We start from the raw sequence: 16,847 nt of genomic DNA, 5'->3' as shown, positions 1-16,847 counted from the left end.
GCGTGATGCTCCGCCAGCTCAGGGACAGCACCAGCTATCTATCTTCTCCAGCCCCAGCCTAGTGAGCAGATCCCTAAGGCCCCTACAGGACAGTTTTTTGCTCAAAAAGCTGCAGGTCAAAGCGGACCCAGACCTCCCCAGTGGGGACCTCATGCAGCAGGAGTCGGCGGGTTGTAGGGCCTTTGCTTTCCTGTTCTGTTCGAATTTTTGCCACTGGAACTTCAGTGCGACCCAGGAAATCTGGTGAATAGACAAGTGAGAGTCAAAAGTCTTGTTAAAAAACTGTTAAAAAAAAACTATCACAGAAGGAGTGTCTGAAACAGGATTCATAAAACTTTCAAATTCAAAACAAGTAGCTTCTTTTGGTTAATGGCTGTTGGATACTGTGAATGGATGGATGCATGCAGAACAAGGGATTTGTGTGAGGGAAACTCAGACTGCTGGGAATCCAAGCCTCCTTGGTCAGGGAATGGCTCACCCATTCAGTAGGTGCCAGGAGCACAGCGTTTCCATTAGGTAAGCAGGGGTGACTGGGGTCAAAGACCAGAAACACACCTGAGGCCACCCCCTTTCCCCTGAGAAGGTACCCCCACCTGCAGCCACTGAGAGCTGCTGAGGACCATGGCCTGTGTCACTGCCCTTAGGTGTCTTGGGGTGAAAACAAGGCTGAGCACCCTGCTTCCAGACCCCAGATCCTAGAGTACGGGGGAAACTTCATATCCCCGCCCCCACCGCCCCCCCCCCCCCCGAGTTATACTTTACCATCTGGTGAAAACTGGTCTCTGTCGAACATGGTAAGACACAGCACATCCTGATAAAGATCCTTAATAAAGAACTGGCAGTTAAAATTCCACTTGGGATTTAGTGTGTCCTGAAGGGTTCTGGTGGTGTAGCTCTGGGAGCCCATGCTGATTTCACAGTATGGGTTGCTCTTTCCTGAACAAAAACAAACCAGTATACATGTGGCATGTGACAGTAGGGCCTCCTTTGAGCAGAAGCAGGATCTAAACAGATGTTTCTCTCTCGACCATGGCCGCAGGGGTCACTGCCTGAGGGTCTGCATCTGCCTTGTGGTCTCTGTTCCCAGTGCTGACAGCATCATAAACCTGGGGAGGGACTGACTGTGGGGGCTCGGACGCCAGGGCTGCTCCCCATGAGCATGTGTCAGTGCAGCTTGCTTCCTGCGTTCTCCACTCAGAAGCACTGAGGAAGGAGGCATCGGTATTTACTGGGAAACTAGAGTGATGATAATATTGGTCCAATAACCATTTTAGAGGCACTGGAAATACTGACTTTTTAAAAGTGTCCCATTATTCAATGTTCAGAAGAGTCATCAGCAAAGAGCAGGGTAGTTACCACACCAGTTGAATGAAAGAAGCATTTACCATTTGGTTTACAGGCTTTTAGTTCTGTAGCTTCAATGACATGCACCATCAGACGCCCAATGCCTGAAGACTTTTGAGAGCGAGCTACAAAAGAGGAAGACGAGTGATGTTAATTTCTTCTCTGAGAATGCAGACGGCACAGTGATGACGCTAAGCTGTAGATACTCACAGTCTGTCTTTCTGACCAACGCCAGCACTCCCCAGCCTCACCTGCCACTGAACTGGGCCTGGCAGCATCTGGCTGCTCTGTGACTTTGCCCAGGCTGTGTCGCCTGCTGGGGTACCTCGCCACCATCTCTGCCCATCTGCATCCTACACATCCTTCAACATGCAGGTCCAATCTCACCTCCCGGATCCCTTCCCTCCTCTGTGCATCCCGTAGCCTGCTGGGTCTGAACTTCTGTGTCAGTCCATCCCCTCTGTCAGGAGGGGCCATGGCACAGCACAGATTGTTTACTCATCCTTGTATTAACCCCTCAACTGCCTAGCAAGAAGTAATAGTAATAACATCATCATACATTATATTCATTCAGCACTTAAAAGCAGCTAATATTTATTGGATACTTACTTTGTGTTAGGCATGTGCTCGACTTTTACATAAGTTACATTATGTAAACTGCACATTTACAAGGTAGCTCTTTATAACTGCCATTGTCATATATGAGAAAACTGAGTCTTAGAAATGACTATAACATGCTTATGTCACAGAGCTTCTAAATGGCAAAGTCAAAACTTAAAACATCAGATACCAAAGGCCACGTTCTTTTTTTAGAATTTATTTTTAATTATTATTTTTTTTGGCTGTGCTGCGTGGTATGTGGGATCTTAGTTCCCCAACCAGGGATTGAACCCGTGCCCCCTGCAGTGCAAGTGGACTGGACCACCAGGGAAGTCCTCAAAGTCTACTTTCTTAACCGCTCACCATAATTCCAATTACATGTAAACACTTTAGCTTATAAACTTTTACTTAAGACCTTATTCTATTTAAGGAGGTACTCAGAAACACTTTTAATATGGAGAGAAATGAGTTAAGGAACTCAGATTATCTTGGTAACTATAAAGTTAGTTAAGCAGGGTTTGCCCTTAGGGGTTTAAAAACTAACAGAAAAGCTGCTTGGTGAGCTACTGACTTTACAAAGCTCAGGGCAAGTAGAACCTTCTCTGTGAGAAGTGGCCCACCCCTTGTATGTGCCCACCCGCCCAGCAGGCACTTGCATTCAGTTCCCCTTGAAGGCAGGGCTGGGCCATATTCATTTTGTAGGCCCAGTTAAGCCTAGCACAGGGCCTGGCACAGAGTAAGTAAGAAATGTCTAAAGAATGGAACACGTGGAAAGTGCATAACAATATGTACAGATAATGGTGTTAAGCAAAACTAATAAAGAAAAACTTTGATTTATCTTCGACCAATTAGATCATTATATGCTTTCTGAAAAGATTCAATCATTGATTTTTCAATAGCATGCCTTTAAAGTACCATTAAAATAAGATTCAATTAGCAAAAGCCAATTTACATGTACCTTTCAGGAGTATATAACAAAATAAGGGAAACCTGAGTTAAAAAACATAAAGAGCTGCAACTCCAGCAGCCAGGAACCTAAGTGGGAGGACTGGTCAGGGAAGGGCATCGTGCCATAGCCTGGTGGGAGACTGGAGGGTCTTAATAGGGCTGTGCCACCAGGAGAGGACAAGACTATGCATATGGGGAAGAGAACCATGGAGAGAACACGAGGGACTCAGCAACTGTCTAGAGATGCGGGGGGAAGGGAGTGGTCGGAGAGCACATTTCCAGTGTGCGCCCAAGGACAATAACTACCGTCCACTGAGATTCTCGGGAGGAGCTACTTCTGGAAGGAGGTTAATCCCATGGGAGGAGTGGTGCAGGTGTTTCTGGAGAGCAGGGGCTGCAGGGACAGCAGGCCAGCTGTGACTGCTGAAGCTGGGGTGACATTAGGGAGAGAGGCTCAGAACTCCCGGGGTACAGTGGGAGGAAGCAGAGCTAGGAAGGAGATGAAAGATCTGATGGTTAGAAGGACCCTCGGGTGTCATGGGGTCCGGGGGAGGGAAGGGCCTCAATTTCCTGCTGTTGGGGAAAGCGAGCCAAGTTGTTGGGGGTGGTCACTGACGTCGTGTGAGCAAGCCATTTGCACAGAGTGATGGGACAGCAAGCGGGGTGAAGGGCTCTGAGTGTGGGGTCCCGGCCCCAGTGCTTGGAGAGGGAGGCTGGCTGGACCTGGAGGAGGGCTGGGGTAGAGGCTGGGTGGGGGGGGAGGAGGAGCAGAGTGTGGATGAGCTGAGGGGAAACAGGCTGTAGAAGTGAAGTTTGATGGAGCAAAATGGACCAAGCAGAGGTGGGGCTGGTTATGCAAAGGACAGACCCCTCCTCCTGGAAACAGGAGTGAAGAGCGTGTCTGGGGCGGAGGGACAGAGACTTTGCCACAGAGAGAAGGGAGGTCCCAGGGCTCGCACTGGATGACCCCTGTCTGTGTAGGGGGCAGTGGGGGGGCTCAGGGAGGCCCCCAGGAGGTTTGAAACACCTGCGGGAGGCCAGCGGGCTCTGCCGAGCTCACTCGCGGCAAGTCTGGTCTTTCAGGCTGTCCCTGTTTATCCCCTCACTGCAGGAGCAGCAGCCTGTGCCCTGAAGCCGGGACCCCGCCCAGTGCCCAGGGCCCCCTGGTGGCTGGTTCCAACCCTCCCAGGCACCCCCGACTACCTTGATAAGCCTTCTCCCGTTTCTTCTTTTCAGTGTCGATGTACTGCTCAGATGCCGCCTTGATCTTCTGGACCCAGGCCGTCCTGGAGGAGAAGCAGAGAGCGCCACTGGGCAGATTTCTCACACGTCTTACAGGTCCACCAGGAGCCCCAGAGCTCTGTGCTCGCTAACCTTGGCTTTGAGAAGTTCCCAATCATAGACTTCACAGTAATTCAACTGAAGGACTTGTTTGCTAATTGAGGATCAAGCTTGAGAATTTCTAGAAAGTTCTTGATGGCACCAGGCACTTGTCAGGTGCTGGGCGCACAGAGATGGAAGATGCAATGGCAGCTCAGCACGACAAATGACAGGTTCTATTGCACAGAGAGCTGTGCACACAGCGGAGGAGGAGCTACACCCAGAGGACAGAGGACACGTGGCTGGCCGGGCAGGGAGGGAGGAAGGCACCCATGCAGAGGGCAGTGGGGGAGGGCAGACAATCCGGCTGGAGTGCAGGGGTGGGACTGAGACCCAGAGGCACGGCACAGCCCCAGAGAGCAGGCGAAGGAGAACAGACTGTCCCTGAGGGATTGCAGTAGGAAGTGAGGTGTTGGCTCTCCCACTTCAGAAGATCCTGAGGAAAGGCTGGAAGCAGGGAAGTGTGTTAGAGGCGTTTGCGGTAACCTGGCACGTCTAAACCGAGGCCTGCCAGTGGGACTGTGGTGGAGGGGGAATGAGTAGGGCGTGAGCACGGGCTGGAGGTGGGTTTACGGCAGAGGGAGAGGTCGGGCTTTCTCCTAGGCCCCAAGGCAGGTCACGCGTGGTCAGGACTGACCTCTCATTAACGTTGTCTGTCCGGAGGGTGTAGACCCGGTCAATGTGAGAAATGTGGAAGACAGGTTCATCACTGGAAGGGTCTGTGGGCAGTTTCACCAAGGCTTCATTCAGGAAAATGGGCTGAAAGAATTAGGGCCAAAACACAGGCTGTGAAATGGGTCAGAACACTCCTCCCTCCCACGTCCAGAGAACTGTCTGTTCTGAAGAGCCTTGTAGAGGGGTACAGCTTCCAGAGTCCTTTACTTAGGAGAAAAGAAACTGCCTCTGTTTCGTGAAAGTAAATATCTAGGGTAGATCAGATGTTACTAAAGTGGGGACAGGAGTTCCGAGTGTCTGTGACAGCTCACGTGACAGGGTCTCTCCTCCAGGCACTGACACTTGACCCTTCGTGTCAGCCTTCGTTTTACGGAGAGACCCGATGCTGAATGTGGATGGAGGCGGGATCACACATCGTGTTTGCTGGGAAGGAAGCTGGAATCCATAGCTGGAATCCAGCTGGTGGCTGTCAGAGGGCAGTGAAGGCCCAGCCACACTAGGCTTCTTCCCTGGGAAGTGACAAAGGAAGCGTGAGCCGTCTGGAGGCAGGTGGAGAGAGTCCCATGAGGACAGGAAAGGCTCAGGCTGGGACGGAGGTCCTTAAAGGAAACACCTCGTTGTGCTCCTGATGCTACTGCCAGGAACGTTACACTTACCATTTTATACATTTTGAACTGAGCGTTGGACTTAGAGCTGAAAAGTTTCTCCGAGCCTGAGGAAACAGCAAACTGCTTGACCATGTAGGTGAGAAGCAGGAAGTCATTGAAGAGGAACCCGTGCAGCTCCTTGTTGCTCTTGGTCTTGTACAGCTTTCCGCTGTGCAGGAGCTTGCGGGGCCCCAGGCAGTTGGTGAGGGAGTTGAAAACAAGTTGCTTAAAGAGAAAGAAACTGTCACTTTGTAACTCCCAGCACCCCTGGCGAGGCCAGTGCCCTGGACCTGAGGGAGGTGCGGTAGACCCTTCTAGGTGGGAATGTGGCTGTAATCATTCACTTTTACACAAAAGATCCTTACATTTATTTCTCTTCAAAGTTCAGACTGGCACAGTGAAAATAATTACTTACAAAACCACAGAATACTGATTCTACCGGCTGAATTCAAAGAACTCAAAACACCTGTCTTTATGAGAAAGGAAGATGACAACCCAAGAATGGGCAGGATGGTGCGTCTGCATGGGCTGAGCGGAGGCGTAGACTGTCTACACTAGGGGAAGGCACGACCCTGGTTCCCCACCCGGAGCCTGCCTGGCGGCACCCAGCTCAGCCCCACAGGCCTCACCTCCGCGAGACCTTCACACTGCACGTGAGTCTGGATCCACTCCAGTCGGTCTGAATTTTCCTTCTCCCGAACGCCTTCATTAACTTGCGAGCAGAGCTCCTCTGCCCGCTCGAGGGCCAGCTTCAGAGAGGAGTGGTCTACGTGATTTTCTGGGGTGTTCTCCAGAATCTGGAAGAGAGGGGGCTGCATCATGTGGGATGTCTTACGTCTTCCACCTGCCCTGCCAGCTGGGTGCTGGGCGCTGGAAATACAATAGTGGGCGAGACAGTCGTTTACCCTTGAGAGGCTCAGGGCCCCTGAGTTCTCGGGGAGACAGGTGACTCAGTGACAAGAGGGTGGGCCAAGCGCTACGTGGACCAAGTGCCCTGTGGGTCTCTGGTGGCTCTCTAGCTGGGTCTGGGGATAGGCTGTATATGTAAGGGTGCCTCCCTACTTCCCCTAGTAACTTAAGCCATGTGCCTTTTGGGTGAACCCTCCAGTATAAACTGGCTGCACCTTTGAGAAGTATGTTAACTTGGTGAATAGCAACATTTCATTATATTTTTGGGGTCATTGATCCTTCTGAGAAATCTGCTGAAAGCAATGAATCCCCTGCCACGGAAAAAACACAATAAAACCATGTTGTCAGCATGTAGGAAAATGCATTCTTTTCATTGGAAAGTGACTTCACACTAATGTTCCAAAGGTAAAGGGATAGAGGGTGCAAATTTGTGTGGTCCCTCTGGAAATTAGCGGGCCCATCAGTAGACGACTCCTGTGCTTCATTTACAGTTCCAAAATGTGAAAAAGCTCTGAAAGCCTAAAGCTTTTTTCATTACTCATTTAGTGGCAAAACTTGACCTAAACTGAAGAGATGTACTTTTTAAGTCTACTTACAGTGATTATTCATGAATTTCACTGTAGGACTATTAATGTGTTGCTTATCGGTGCTGCCCAGGCTTTGTTGGGGTGTCATGTAATATACAGCATTTGAATTACATTCTGAATTCTGAAACACATCTGGCCCCAAATATTTCAGGTAAGGGACTGTGGATTAATGTGTATTAACAGGTCCATTTGGTATCAGAACTGTGACATTAGCTCTGTAACATAAGGTCTATATTGAGTTAACATGGCTTACAGACCAGAGATCAAGGCATCATCAATAAAAGCAACAGTCTTATATTATTTCTACTGTTTTCCTTTGTAAGATGATTAAAATTACCTCAATGATTACCTGTGGAATAATACTTTGAAAGTCTGCCTTCTCCTTAGAAGGCATATCAGCTCGAGAGGCCAACATTGTTTGTCTCAGAAAGATGAGTGGAATTGTGGAGGGACTGTGTAGTCAGCCAGCTGAGGTAGGGTACAGCCAGGGGACAATGAGCTGTCTAGGACACTGAGTGGAGACTGCTGGGACGTCTAGGCTACACATTCAGCTGGTAGATGAATTCAGATCTCAGCAGGAAGACTGGACCCCAAGGTCATACTAACTGTGGACTCCTTCCACAGCTGGAGACCTAGAGGCCGTTGCCCTGCCTAGACAACATACACTCATGACCCCGAGAGGCCAGGGAGCTTCCTGGGAAGGGGGAGGACAGGTAACCCAAATGACCCTGGATACCTCTTTTATTTGCCCACTTCAAGGATTTATCCCTTCAGACTGCATGTGTGTCCATGGGCGCGTGCGCACACACACACACACACACACACATGGTGCCTGGTCCATCAGACAGTGGAGTAGGACCATGGGGTGGGTGGCTGGTGTATTTGGAGGCTCCCTGACTATCAGCCTCTGTGAACCTCAAAGGGTCCTGCTTCTCCCAGCTGGGCACTCACACTTCTGATGAGGAGGGGGTAGCGGGTGATCCTCTGCATGGGCTTCAGCAGGAAGCTGGAAAGGGGCATTCCTTTACATCGAGGGTCAGATGCCAGCTTCTGCAAGATAATTGAGAGGCTTGTGAGGAAATCATAGCCTAAGGAAAACAAGGAAACATTGGCTATTCTCCTGACTTTGACCACCTTTTAGATTTCTAACTTCTTTTAAAAACTCAGGATCCAAAATGATACGTATCAGGTTAACAGCAGGAATATCCCACCTCATGTGCCAAAGCCAGCGGATGCTTTCAGTTCTTTCTTACGTGCGTTTGACAGCCTGTGCAATCCCTCCCTCCCATTGCTTCCGGAACCAGACTGTCTTCCCAGCCCACTGACCCTCTCAGTCTTCCTCACTCCTTTCCTCTCCTCTGCCCAAGATCCCACACGATTGAGCCCCACAGTGTGACCCAGACCAGCTGTGGAGCTCTACACTTGCCAAATTACTCTCCGTCTCACCTGGATGTCCCAAAGGCACCTCAATACCCCAACATACCCCCAAGTGAAGTCCTCGTTTTCCCTCATAAAAGCATCCTCTTCTACCCCTATTCCTTCCAGAGTTGGTAGCACCATTCTTCACACACTCACCTTCCCCCACACATACCTAGGAGTTACCACTGATGCCAGTCTGTCTTCTAAGTAGCTCTTGATCTCCCCCATCTCTGCCTGCTCATCACCCTGCTTCATTCATAACAATACATTTACTGAGCACCTGCTATGAGCCAGGCTCACAATGTCCCTTCTACTCTTCCTTCACTTGGCTAATTCATATTCATCTCTGAAGACTCAGATTAGCCTCCTCCAGTCCAGGCTCTCCCCTTCTTCACGCCTCCCCTCCTTTTCAGTGATCCTTCTCAAGCCCCCAAGGCTTCCTTTATCATCGTGCCACATCTGGACTGGGTAACACAGGTAGAGGCATCACATATGAGGTGTCTCCATAATTCCCACCCAGACTGTTAACTCCAGGATGCCAAGGACCACATTTATTTGCTTCTGCTCCTAGGACTAGTACAGGACCTAACAGAGTAGCTAGTACTCTAGTATGATCATTTTAATGACTGAAAAATAATACATTTACTATAATTTACCTAATCATTTCCCACTATGGGATATTAAAATTACCCCCTCCTTTTGTTTTTGGATATATATATGTTCCTAAGATAAGCATCTTCATGGTATTTATTTCTATATTTTCTGAGTCTTTTTAAAAAGTAACATTTTAGAACACAGCTTGTTAGATCTGCTTTATAATGTAATCAACACCACGCCTTTCATTATGAGACTAAACACTTTTTATTTTTGCTATTGTTACAATTGTGGTGACACTGACGTCCTATTTACATCCTATTTTTTTAATTCCTATTTTTATCACTATTTGAAAAAATTTTAAATCTTTTACTATGCTTTAGAAGATAAATGTCCTATATTTAATACTAATATTATTTTAAAACATTCACATATACTCATAATTCCACATTTATCTAATTATTCTGATGAATGTTTGTTTCTGTGATCTTGGTTTCTTTCTATGTTTCTTCTAGTTCATTTCTAGGCAACACCTTGCCTCCCACCAATTGAAGGGTTCTGTCCTCAGTGCCTTATACTGAACCATTTTTACATCCCTGAGATCATCATAAGATAAACAAAATTAGCATTTACTGAATGCTTACTATGTGCTGGTCTCTGTGCTAAAGTACTTTAAAAGTATTATCTGATTATCTCCAGGTGAGAGATGAGGGGACTTAAGGCGTCAAATGTTAAGAAACTTGTCCTGGTCACACAGTGGACCATGATGGGGCTGGAATTTCAGCCCGAGCAGTCCAATTCTGAAGGCTGTCTTGTTCTGAGCAAGAAACTGTGTTGCCTCCTGGAATTGATCCTATTTGGTTATGACAGACTCTTCTTTTCATGTAATGCTTAATTTTATTCACTGTTATTTTAATTAAGATTTTAACAACTATATTTATAAAAGATATTCAGTTATAACTTTTTTTTTTCATTTTTGTAATTAAACACAAAAACAGGCCTTGGGGTTACAGTCACTTTTGTCTTATATAATGAATTAGGTAGGCTTTTTATTTTTTTCTGGGATCTGTAACAGTTTATATAAAATGGAATAATCTATTCCTTTATTGTTGTAAAGAATTCACCATTAAATCCATCAAGTGAAACTAGCTCCTCTTTTGGGGTAGGTTACTCAGTTTTTTCCCTTGTTTAATATTATCTTCAGATTTTCTAGTCTTTTTTTTTAAACATTTTTATTGGAGTGTAGTTAACTTTAAAATGTTGTTTTAGTTTCTGCTGTATAACAAAGTGAATCAGCTATATGTATACATATATCCCCATATCTCCTCCCTCTTGTGTCTCCCTCCCACCCTCCCTATCCCAGCCCTCGAGGTGGTCACAGAGCACCGAGCTGATCTCCCTGTGCTATGCGGCTGCTTCCCACTAGCTATTTCACATTTGGTAGTGTATATATGTCCATGCCACTCTCTCACTTCGTCCCAGCTTCCCTTCCCCTTTCCACGTCCTCAAGTACATTCTCTACGTCTGTGTCGTTATTCCTGTCCTGCCCCTAGGTTCATCAGAAGCATTTTTGTTTTTTTAGATTTCATATTATGTGTTAGCATACGGTATTTGTTTTTCTGACTTACTTCACTCTGTATGACAGACTCTAGGTCCATCCACCTCACCACAAATAGCTCAATTGCATTTTTTTATGGCTGAGTAATATTCCATTGTATATATGTACCACATCTTCTTTATCCATTCATCTGTTGATGGACACTTAGGTTGCTTCCATGTCCTGGCTATTGCAAATAGTGCTGCACAATAGACATTGTCTTTCTGAATTATGGTTTTCTCAGGGTATATGCCCAGTAGTGGGATTGCTGGGTCATATGGTAATTCTATTTTTAGTTTTTTAAGGAACCTCCATACTGTTCTCCATAGTGGCTGTATCAATTTACATTCCCACCAACAGTGCAAGAGGGTTCCCTTTTCTCCACACCCTCTCCAGCATTTATTGTTTGTAGATTTTTTGATGATGGCCATTGTGACCGGTGTGAGGTGATATCTCATTGTAGTTTTGATTTGCATTTCTCTAATGATTAGTGATGTTGAGCAGCCTTTCATGTGTTTGTTGGCAATCTGTATATCTTCTTTGGAGAAATGTCTCTTTAGGTCTTCTGCCAGTTTTTGGATTGGGTTGTTTGTTTTTTTGATATTGAGCTGCATGAGCTGCTTGTATATTTTGGAGATTAATCCTTTGTCAGTTGCTTCGTTTGCAAATATTTTCTCCCATTCTGGGGGTTGTCTTTTTGTCTTGTTTGTGGTTTCCTTTGCTGTGCAAAAGCTTTTAAATTTCATTAGGTCCCATTTATTTTTATTTCCATTTCTCTAGGAGGCGGGTCAAAAAGGATCTTGCTGTGATTTACGACATAGAGTGCTCTGCCTATGTTTTCCTCTAAGAGTTTTATAGTGTTTAGCCTTACATTTAGGCCTTTAATCCATTTTGAGTTTATTTTTGTGTTTGGTGTTAGGAAGTGTTCTAATTTCATTCTTTTACATGGAGCTGTCCAGTTTTTCCAGCACCACTTATTGAAGAGGCTGTCTTTTCTCCATTGTATATTCTTGCCTTCTTTATCAAAGATAAGGTGACCATATGTGCGTGGGTTTATCTCTGGGCTTTCTATCCTGTTCCATTAATCTGTATTTCTGTTTTTGTGCCAGTACCATAGTGTCTTGATTACTGTAGCTTTGTAGTATAGTCTGAAGTCAGAGAGCCTGATTCCTCCAGCTCCGTTTTTCTTTCTCAAGATTGCTTTGACTATTCGGGGTCTTTTGTGTTTCCATACAAATCGTGAAATTTTTTGTTCTAGTTCTGTGAAAACTGCCATTGGTAATTTGATAGGGATTGCATTGAATCTGTAGATTGCTTTGGGTAGTAGAGTCATTTTCACAATATTGATTCTTCCAGTCCAAGAACATGGTATATCTCTCCATCTGTTGGTATCATCTTTAATTTCTTTCATCAGTGTCTTATAGTTTTCTGCATATAGGTCTTTTGTCTCCCTAGGTAGGTTTATTCCTAGGTATTTTATTCTTTTTGTTGCAATGGTAAATGGGAGTGTTTCCTTAATTTCTCTTTCAGATTTTTCATCATTAGTGTATAGGAATGCAAGAGATTTCTGTGCATTAATTTTGTATCCTGCTACTTTACCAAATTCATTGATTAGCTCTAGTAGTTTTCTGGTAGAATCTTTAGGATTCTCTATGTATAGTATCATGTCATCTGCAAACAGTGACTGCTTTACTTCTTCATTTCCGATTTGGATTCCTTTTATTTCTTTTTCTTCTCTGATTGCTGTGGCTAAAACTTCCAAAACTATGTTGAATAATAGTGGTGAGAGTGGGCAACCTTGTCTTGTTCCTGATCTTAGAGGAAATGGTTTCAGTTTTTCATCATTGAGAACAATGTTGGCTGTGGGTCTGTCATATATGGCTTTTATTATGTTGAGGTAGGTTGCCTCTATGCCTACTTTCTGCAGAATTTTTATCATAAATGGGTGTTGAATTTTGTCGAAAGCTTTTCTGCATCTATTGAGATTACCATATGGTTTTTATCCTTCAATTTGTGAATATGATGTATCACAATGATTGATTTGCATATATTGAAGAATCCTTGCATTCCTGGGATAAACCCCACTTGATCATGGTGTATGATCCTTTTAATGTGCTGTTGGATTCCATTTGCTAGTATTTTTTTGAGGATTTTTGCATCTATGTTTATCAGTGATATTGGCCTGTAGTTTTTTTGTGTGTGTGTGACATCTTTGTCTGTTTTTGGTATCAGAGTGATGGTGGCCTCATAGAATGAGTTTGGGAGTGTTCCTCCCTCTGCTATATTTTGGAAGAGTTTGTGAATGATAGGTGTTAGCTCTTCTCTAAATGTGTGATAGAATTCACCTGTGAAGCCAACTGGTCCTGGGCTTTTGTTTGTTGGAAGATTTTTTTTTTTTTATTTTTTATTTATTTATTTATTTTATTTATGGCTGTGTTGGGTCTTCGTTTCTGTGCGAGGGCTTCCTCTAGTTGTGGCAAGCGGGGGCCACTCTTCATCGCAGTGCGCGGGCCTCTCACTATCGTGGCCTCTCTTGTTGTGGAGCACAGGCTCCAGACGCGCAGGCTCAGTAATTGTGGCTCACGGGCCCAGTTGCTCCGCGGCATGTGGGATCTTCCCAGACCAGGGCTCGAACCCGTGTCCCCTGCATTGGCAGGCAGATTCTCAACCACTGCGCCACCAGGGAAGCCCTGTTGGAAGATTTTTAATCACAGTTTCAATTTCAGTGCTTGTGATTGGTCTGTTTATATTTTCTATTTCTTCCTGGTTCAGTCTCGGAAGGTTGTGCTTTTCTAAGAATTTGTCCATTTCTTCCAGGTTGTCCATTTTATTGGCATATAGTTGCTTGTAGTAATCTCTCATGATCCTTTGTATTTCTGCAGTGTCAGTTGTTACTTCTTTTTCATTTCTAATTCTGTTGATTTGAGTCCTCTCCCTTTTTTTCTTGATGAGTCTGGCTAATGGTTTATCAATTTTGTTTATCTTCCCAAAGAACCAGCTTTTAGTTTTATTGATATTTGCTACTGTTTCCTTCATTTCTTTTTCACTGATTTCTGATCTGAGCTTTATGATTTCTTTCCTTCTGCTAACTTTGGGGTTTTTTTTTTTTGTTGTTCTCCTTTTCTCTAATTGCTTTAGGTGTAAGGTTAGGTTGTTTATTTGAGATTTTTCTTTTTTCTTAAGGTAGGATTGTATTGCTATAAACTTCCCTCTTAGAACTGCTTTTGCTGCATCCCATAGGTTTTGGGTCGTCGAGTTCTCACTGTCACTTGTTTCTAGGTAATTTTTTTTTTGAAGTAAAGAAAAGGGTGGAATTTAATCTTTATTTACAGGGCACTGCAAGATATGAAATTCTACATAGAAATAAGAAACCCATTGAGAGGAGAAGCTTCATACAGTATGTACAGTTTGGAACTGTTCAAGTATAGTTTCTTTGTAAAAAGTGCTACAATAACAAACCACATGTAAAAAGAGTTCTTAGTAGAGAAACAGTAAGACAAACTTCTACCAAACATAGTACACAACAAACAACTTTATGCCTCAGAGGTACAATCTAAAAGCTGAAGGTCCCAGCAGTGCCATCCTGAACTTGGAATGTATACCCTTCAGAGGTAGTTTCCGGCACAACATTTTGATCTTCCTCTTCTTCCACAGAGAAATACTTCTCAATCAAGTTTAATGAAGCTTTGTACACAGACTCATTTTCATGATTTTGTAGAGCTTCAATTTTGTCCAAACCTCCACATTCTTCAATCATTATACTAAGTTTCTCAGTTTCACCTAGTTTCTCAGCAGCCTGAAAGATATCTGAAATGGCAGCCAGAATAACCAGAATAATTTTGGTGTCTTTTGCAGTTAGGAGGTTCATCAATGGTTCTATTACGCCACAATGAACAAGGTATACGATCTGTTCAACTGTTCCGCCACTTGTATAGTTGGTCACGGCCCATACAGCTTCCTTTTGTGTCTTAAAGTCTGCCTTAGAGAGAACGCCAACAAGGAATGGGACTAATCCATGATTTATGACTTGTTATATCTTGTCCTGGCGGCCAGCCGTGATGTTTGACATTGTCCACGTAGCTTCCTTCTGAATATTAGTTTTGCAGTTTGTTAGCAGGCTGCGAAAGATGGCAAGTGCTCCTGCATCCATTACAACCTGAGTCTGTTCATCTGTCCCAGTGACAATATTCCCTATGGCTCTTAGCATGGGAATCACAATTGGCAATTCAGTAGCTCCTAAAAGCTTCACAAGTTGGGGTACAACCCCAGTTTTCACGACCATTTCAATCCATTCATTTGGACCATTGGTAAGGTAGGAAATAGCCCAGCAGGTATCAGCTAAAACTTCTGGATCATCGTGATGCAGGAGACGAACTAAAGTAGGAAGAATTTGCTCAACAGCGTCTAAGGGGGGGTGCGGGATTCTTGTTGCGACAAAGATTTGAAAGTGTCCAGGTAAGATTATGTAAGTAACCACATGCTAAAGATGACGTATCAGGAACCACCAAAAGTGCCAACAGCGGGTCAACTGCACCATACTTGATAACCAAGTCTCGGAAAACTGAGCCATCACCTGCAATGTTTCCTAGAGCCCATACAGCTTGTTCACTGATGTGAGCATGGGGAGATGCCAACAGAGAAATGAATGCTGGGATAGCACCTCCATCTACCACAGCCTTGGTCTGTTTTGATGTCCCGGAAGCAATGTTAGTGAGGGCCCAAGCAGATTCAAACTGAATGGGACTACAGTCAGTTCTGCCCAAGAAGGACAGTTTTGGCATCAAACCAGCCCAGATTATGCTGTCTTTGGGGGGCTGTTTTTCCCTAGAAAGCAGTTTCCTAGCAGCTTGAGTAGCTTGGAGCTGGCTTTCCAAATTGTTGCTATTTATGCCTTTGACAATGTCATCAACAGACCGATTTACAGCGCCCTGGTTGTTGCGGTTTTCCTGCAGTGGAGAAGCAGCATCATCTGGAAAAGAGCTGACATTTCTCCTTTTCAGCATCTGGTCATCCTTCTTACCTTTCCGGAACTCCACATTAACCTTTATTCAGTGCTGCCTCATTTCTGTACTGTCTTTCCCCTTGTTCCTGAATCTGTTAAGGCGGGCAGCTGGTGAATTAGCATTCTCATTGGTGGACGTGGTTATGAGACAAAGGGAGAAAGCTACACAGCTGGCTCAAGCTTCCACAGGAAGTGGTGTGGGGCACACAGGCTGAGGATCAGCTGCCCTCAAAATGTCCACCACGGTCAGCCTGAGGACGGTGTCTCTAGGTAGTTTTTGATTTCCTCTTTGATTTCTTCAGTGATCTCTTGGTTATTTAGTAGTGTATTGTTTAGCCTCCATGTGTTTGTATTTTTTACAGTTTTTTTTCCCTGTAATTGATATCTAGTCTCATAGCGTTGTGGTTGGGAAAGATACTTGATACAATTTCAATTTTCTTAAATTTACCAAGGCTTGATTTGTGACCCAAGATATGATCTATCCTGGAGAATGTTCCATGAGCACTTGAGAAGAAAGTGTATTCTGTTGTTTTTGGATACAATGTCCTATAAATATCAATTAAGTCCATCTTGTCTAATGTGTCATTTAAACTTTGTGTTTCCTTATTTATTTTCATTTTGGATGATCTGTCCATTGGTGAAAGTGGGGTGTTAAAGTCCCCTACTATTATTGTGTTACTGTCGATTTCCCCTTTTATGGCTGTTAGCATTTGCCTTATGTATTGAGGTGCTCCTATGTTGGGTGCATAAATATTTACAATTGTTATATCTTCTTCTTGGATTGATCCCTTGATCATTATGTAGTGTCCTTCTTTGTCTCTTGTAATATAGTTTTTATTTTAAAGTCTATTGCTACTCCAGCTTTCTTTTGATTTCCATTTGCATGGAATATCTTTTTCCATCCCATCACTTTCAGTCTGTATGCATCCCTAGGTCTGAAGTGGGTCTCTTGTAGACAGCATATATATGGGTCTTGTTTTTGTATCCATTCAGCCAGTCTACGTCTTTTGGTTGGAGCATTTAATCCATTTACATTTAACATCATTATCGATATGTATGTTCCTATTACCATTTTCTTAATTGTTTTGGGTTTGTTTTTGTAGGTCTTTTCCTTCTCTTGTGTTTCCTCCCTAGAGAAGTTCCTT

The 16,847-nt window shown here is 44.6% G+C and overlaps 1 protein-coding gene across 18 annotated transcripts in view; it reads right to left on the bottom strand.

Annotated features, from left to right (window-relative positions):
- Positions 1-46: 46 nt before the first annotated feature.
- Positions 47-16,847, bottom strand: part of ITSN2 (intersectin 2) — a 165,137-nt gene continuing 148,336 nt past the window's right edge. For 15 of the 18 annotated variants that reach the window (XM_036872696.1, XM_036872706.1, XM_036872699.1 and 12 more), the window contains 8 exons: positions 8,042-8,140; positions 6,224-6,391; positions 5,604-5,819; positions 4,910-5,031; positions 4,096-4,178; positions 1,386-1,469; positions 763-936; positions 83-240 (listed from right to left, as the gene is read on the bottom strand). In XM_036872696.1, the coding sequence (XP_036728591.1) occupies positions 83-240; positions 763-936; positions 1,386-1,469; positions 4,096-4,178; positions 4,910-5,031; positions 5,604-5,819; positions 6,224-6,391; positions 8,042-8,140 (1,104 nt within the window). Of the gene's footprint in view, positions 241-762; positions 937-1,385; positions 1,470-4,095; positions 4,720-4,909; positions 5,032-5,603; positions 5,820-6,223; positions 6,392-8,041; positions 8,141-16,847 lie in introns of those variants that run through there. The other 3 variants (XM_036872704.1, XM_036872705.1, XM_036872715.1) reach the window with 2 other exon arrangements.

The sequence above is a fragment of the Balaenoptera musculus genome, chromosome 13 (genome assembly GCF_009873245.2).
Source record: "Balaenoptera musculus isolate JJ_BM4_2016_0621 chromosome 13, mBalMus1.pri.v3, whole genome shotgun sequence".
Lineage (NCBI taxonomy): Eukaryota > Metazoa > Chordata > Mammalia > Artiodactyla > Balaenopteridae > Balaenoptera > Balaenoptera musculus.
Note: the sequence above shows the minus strand (reverse complement) of the source record. Positions and strands in the feature narration are given on the sequence as shown.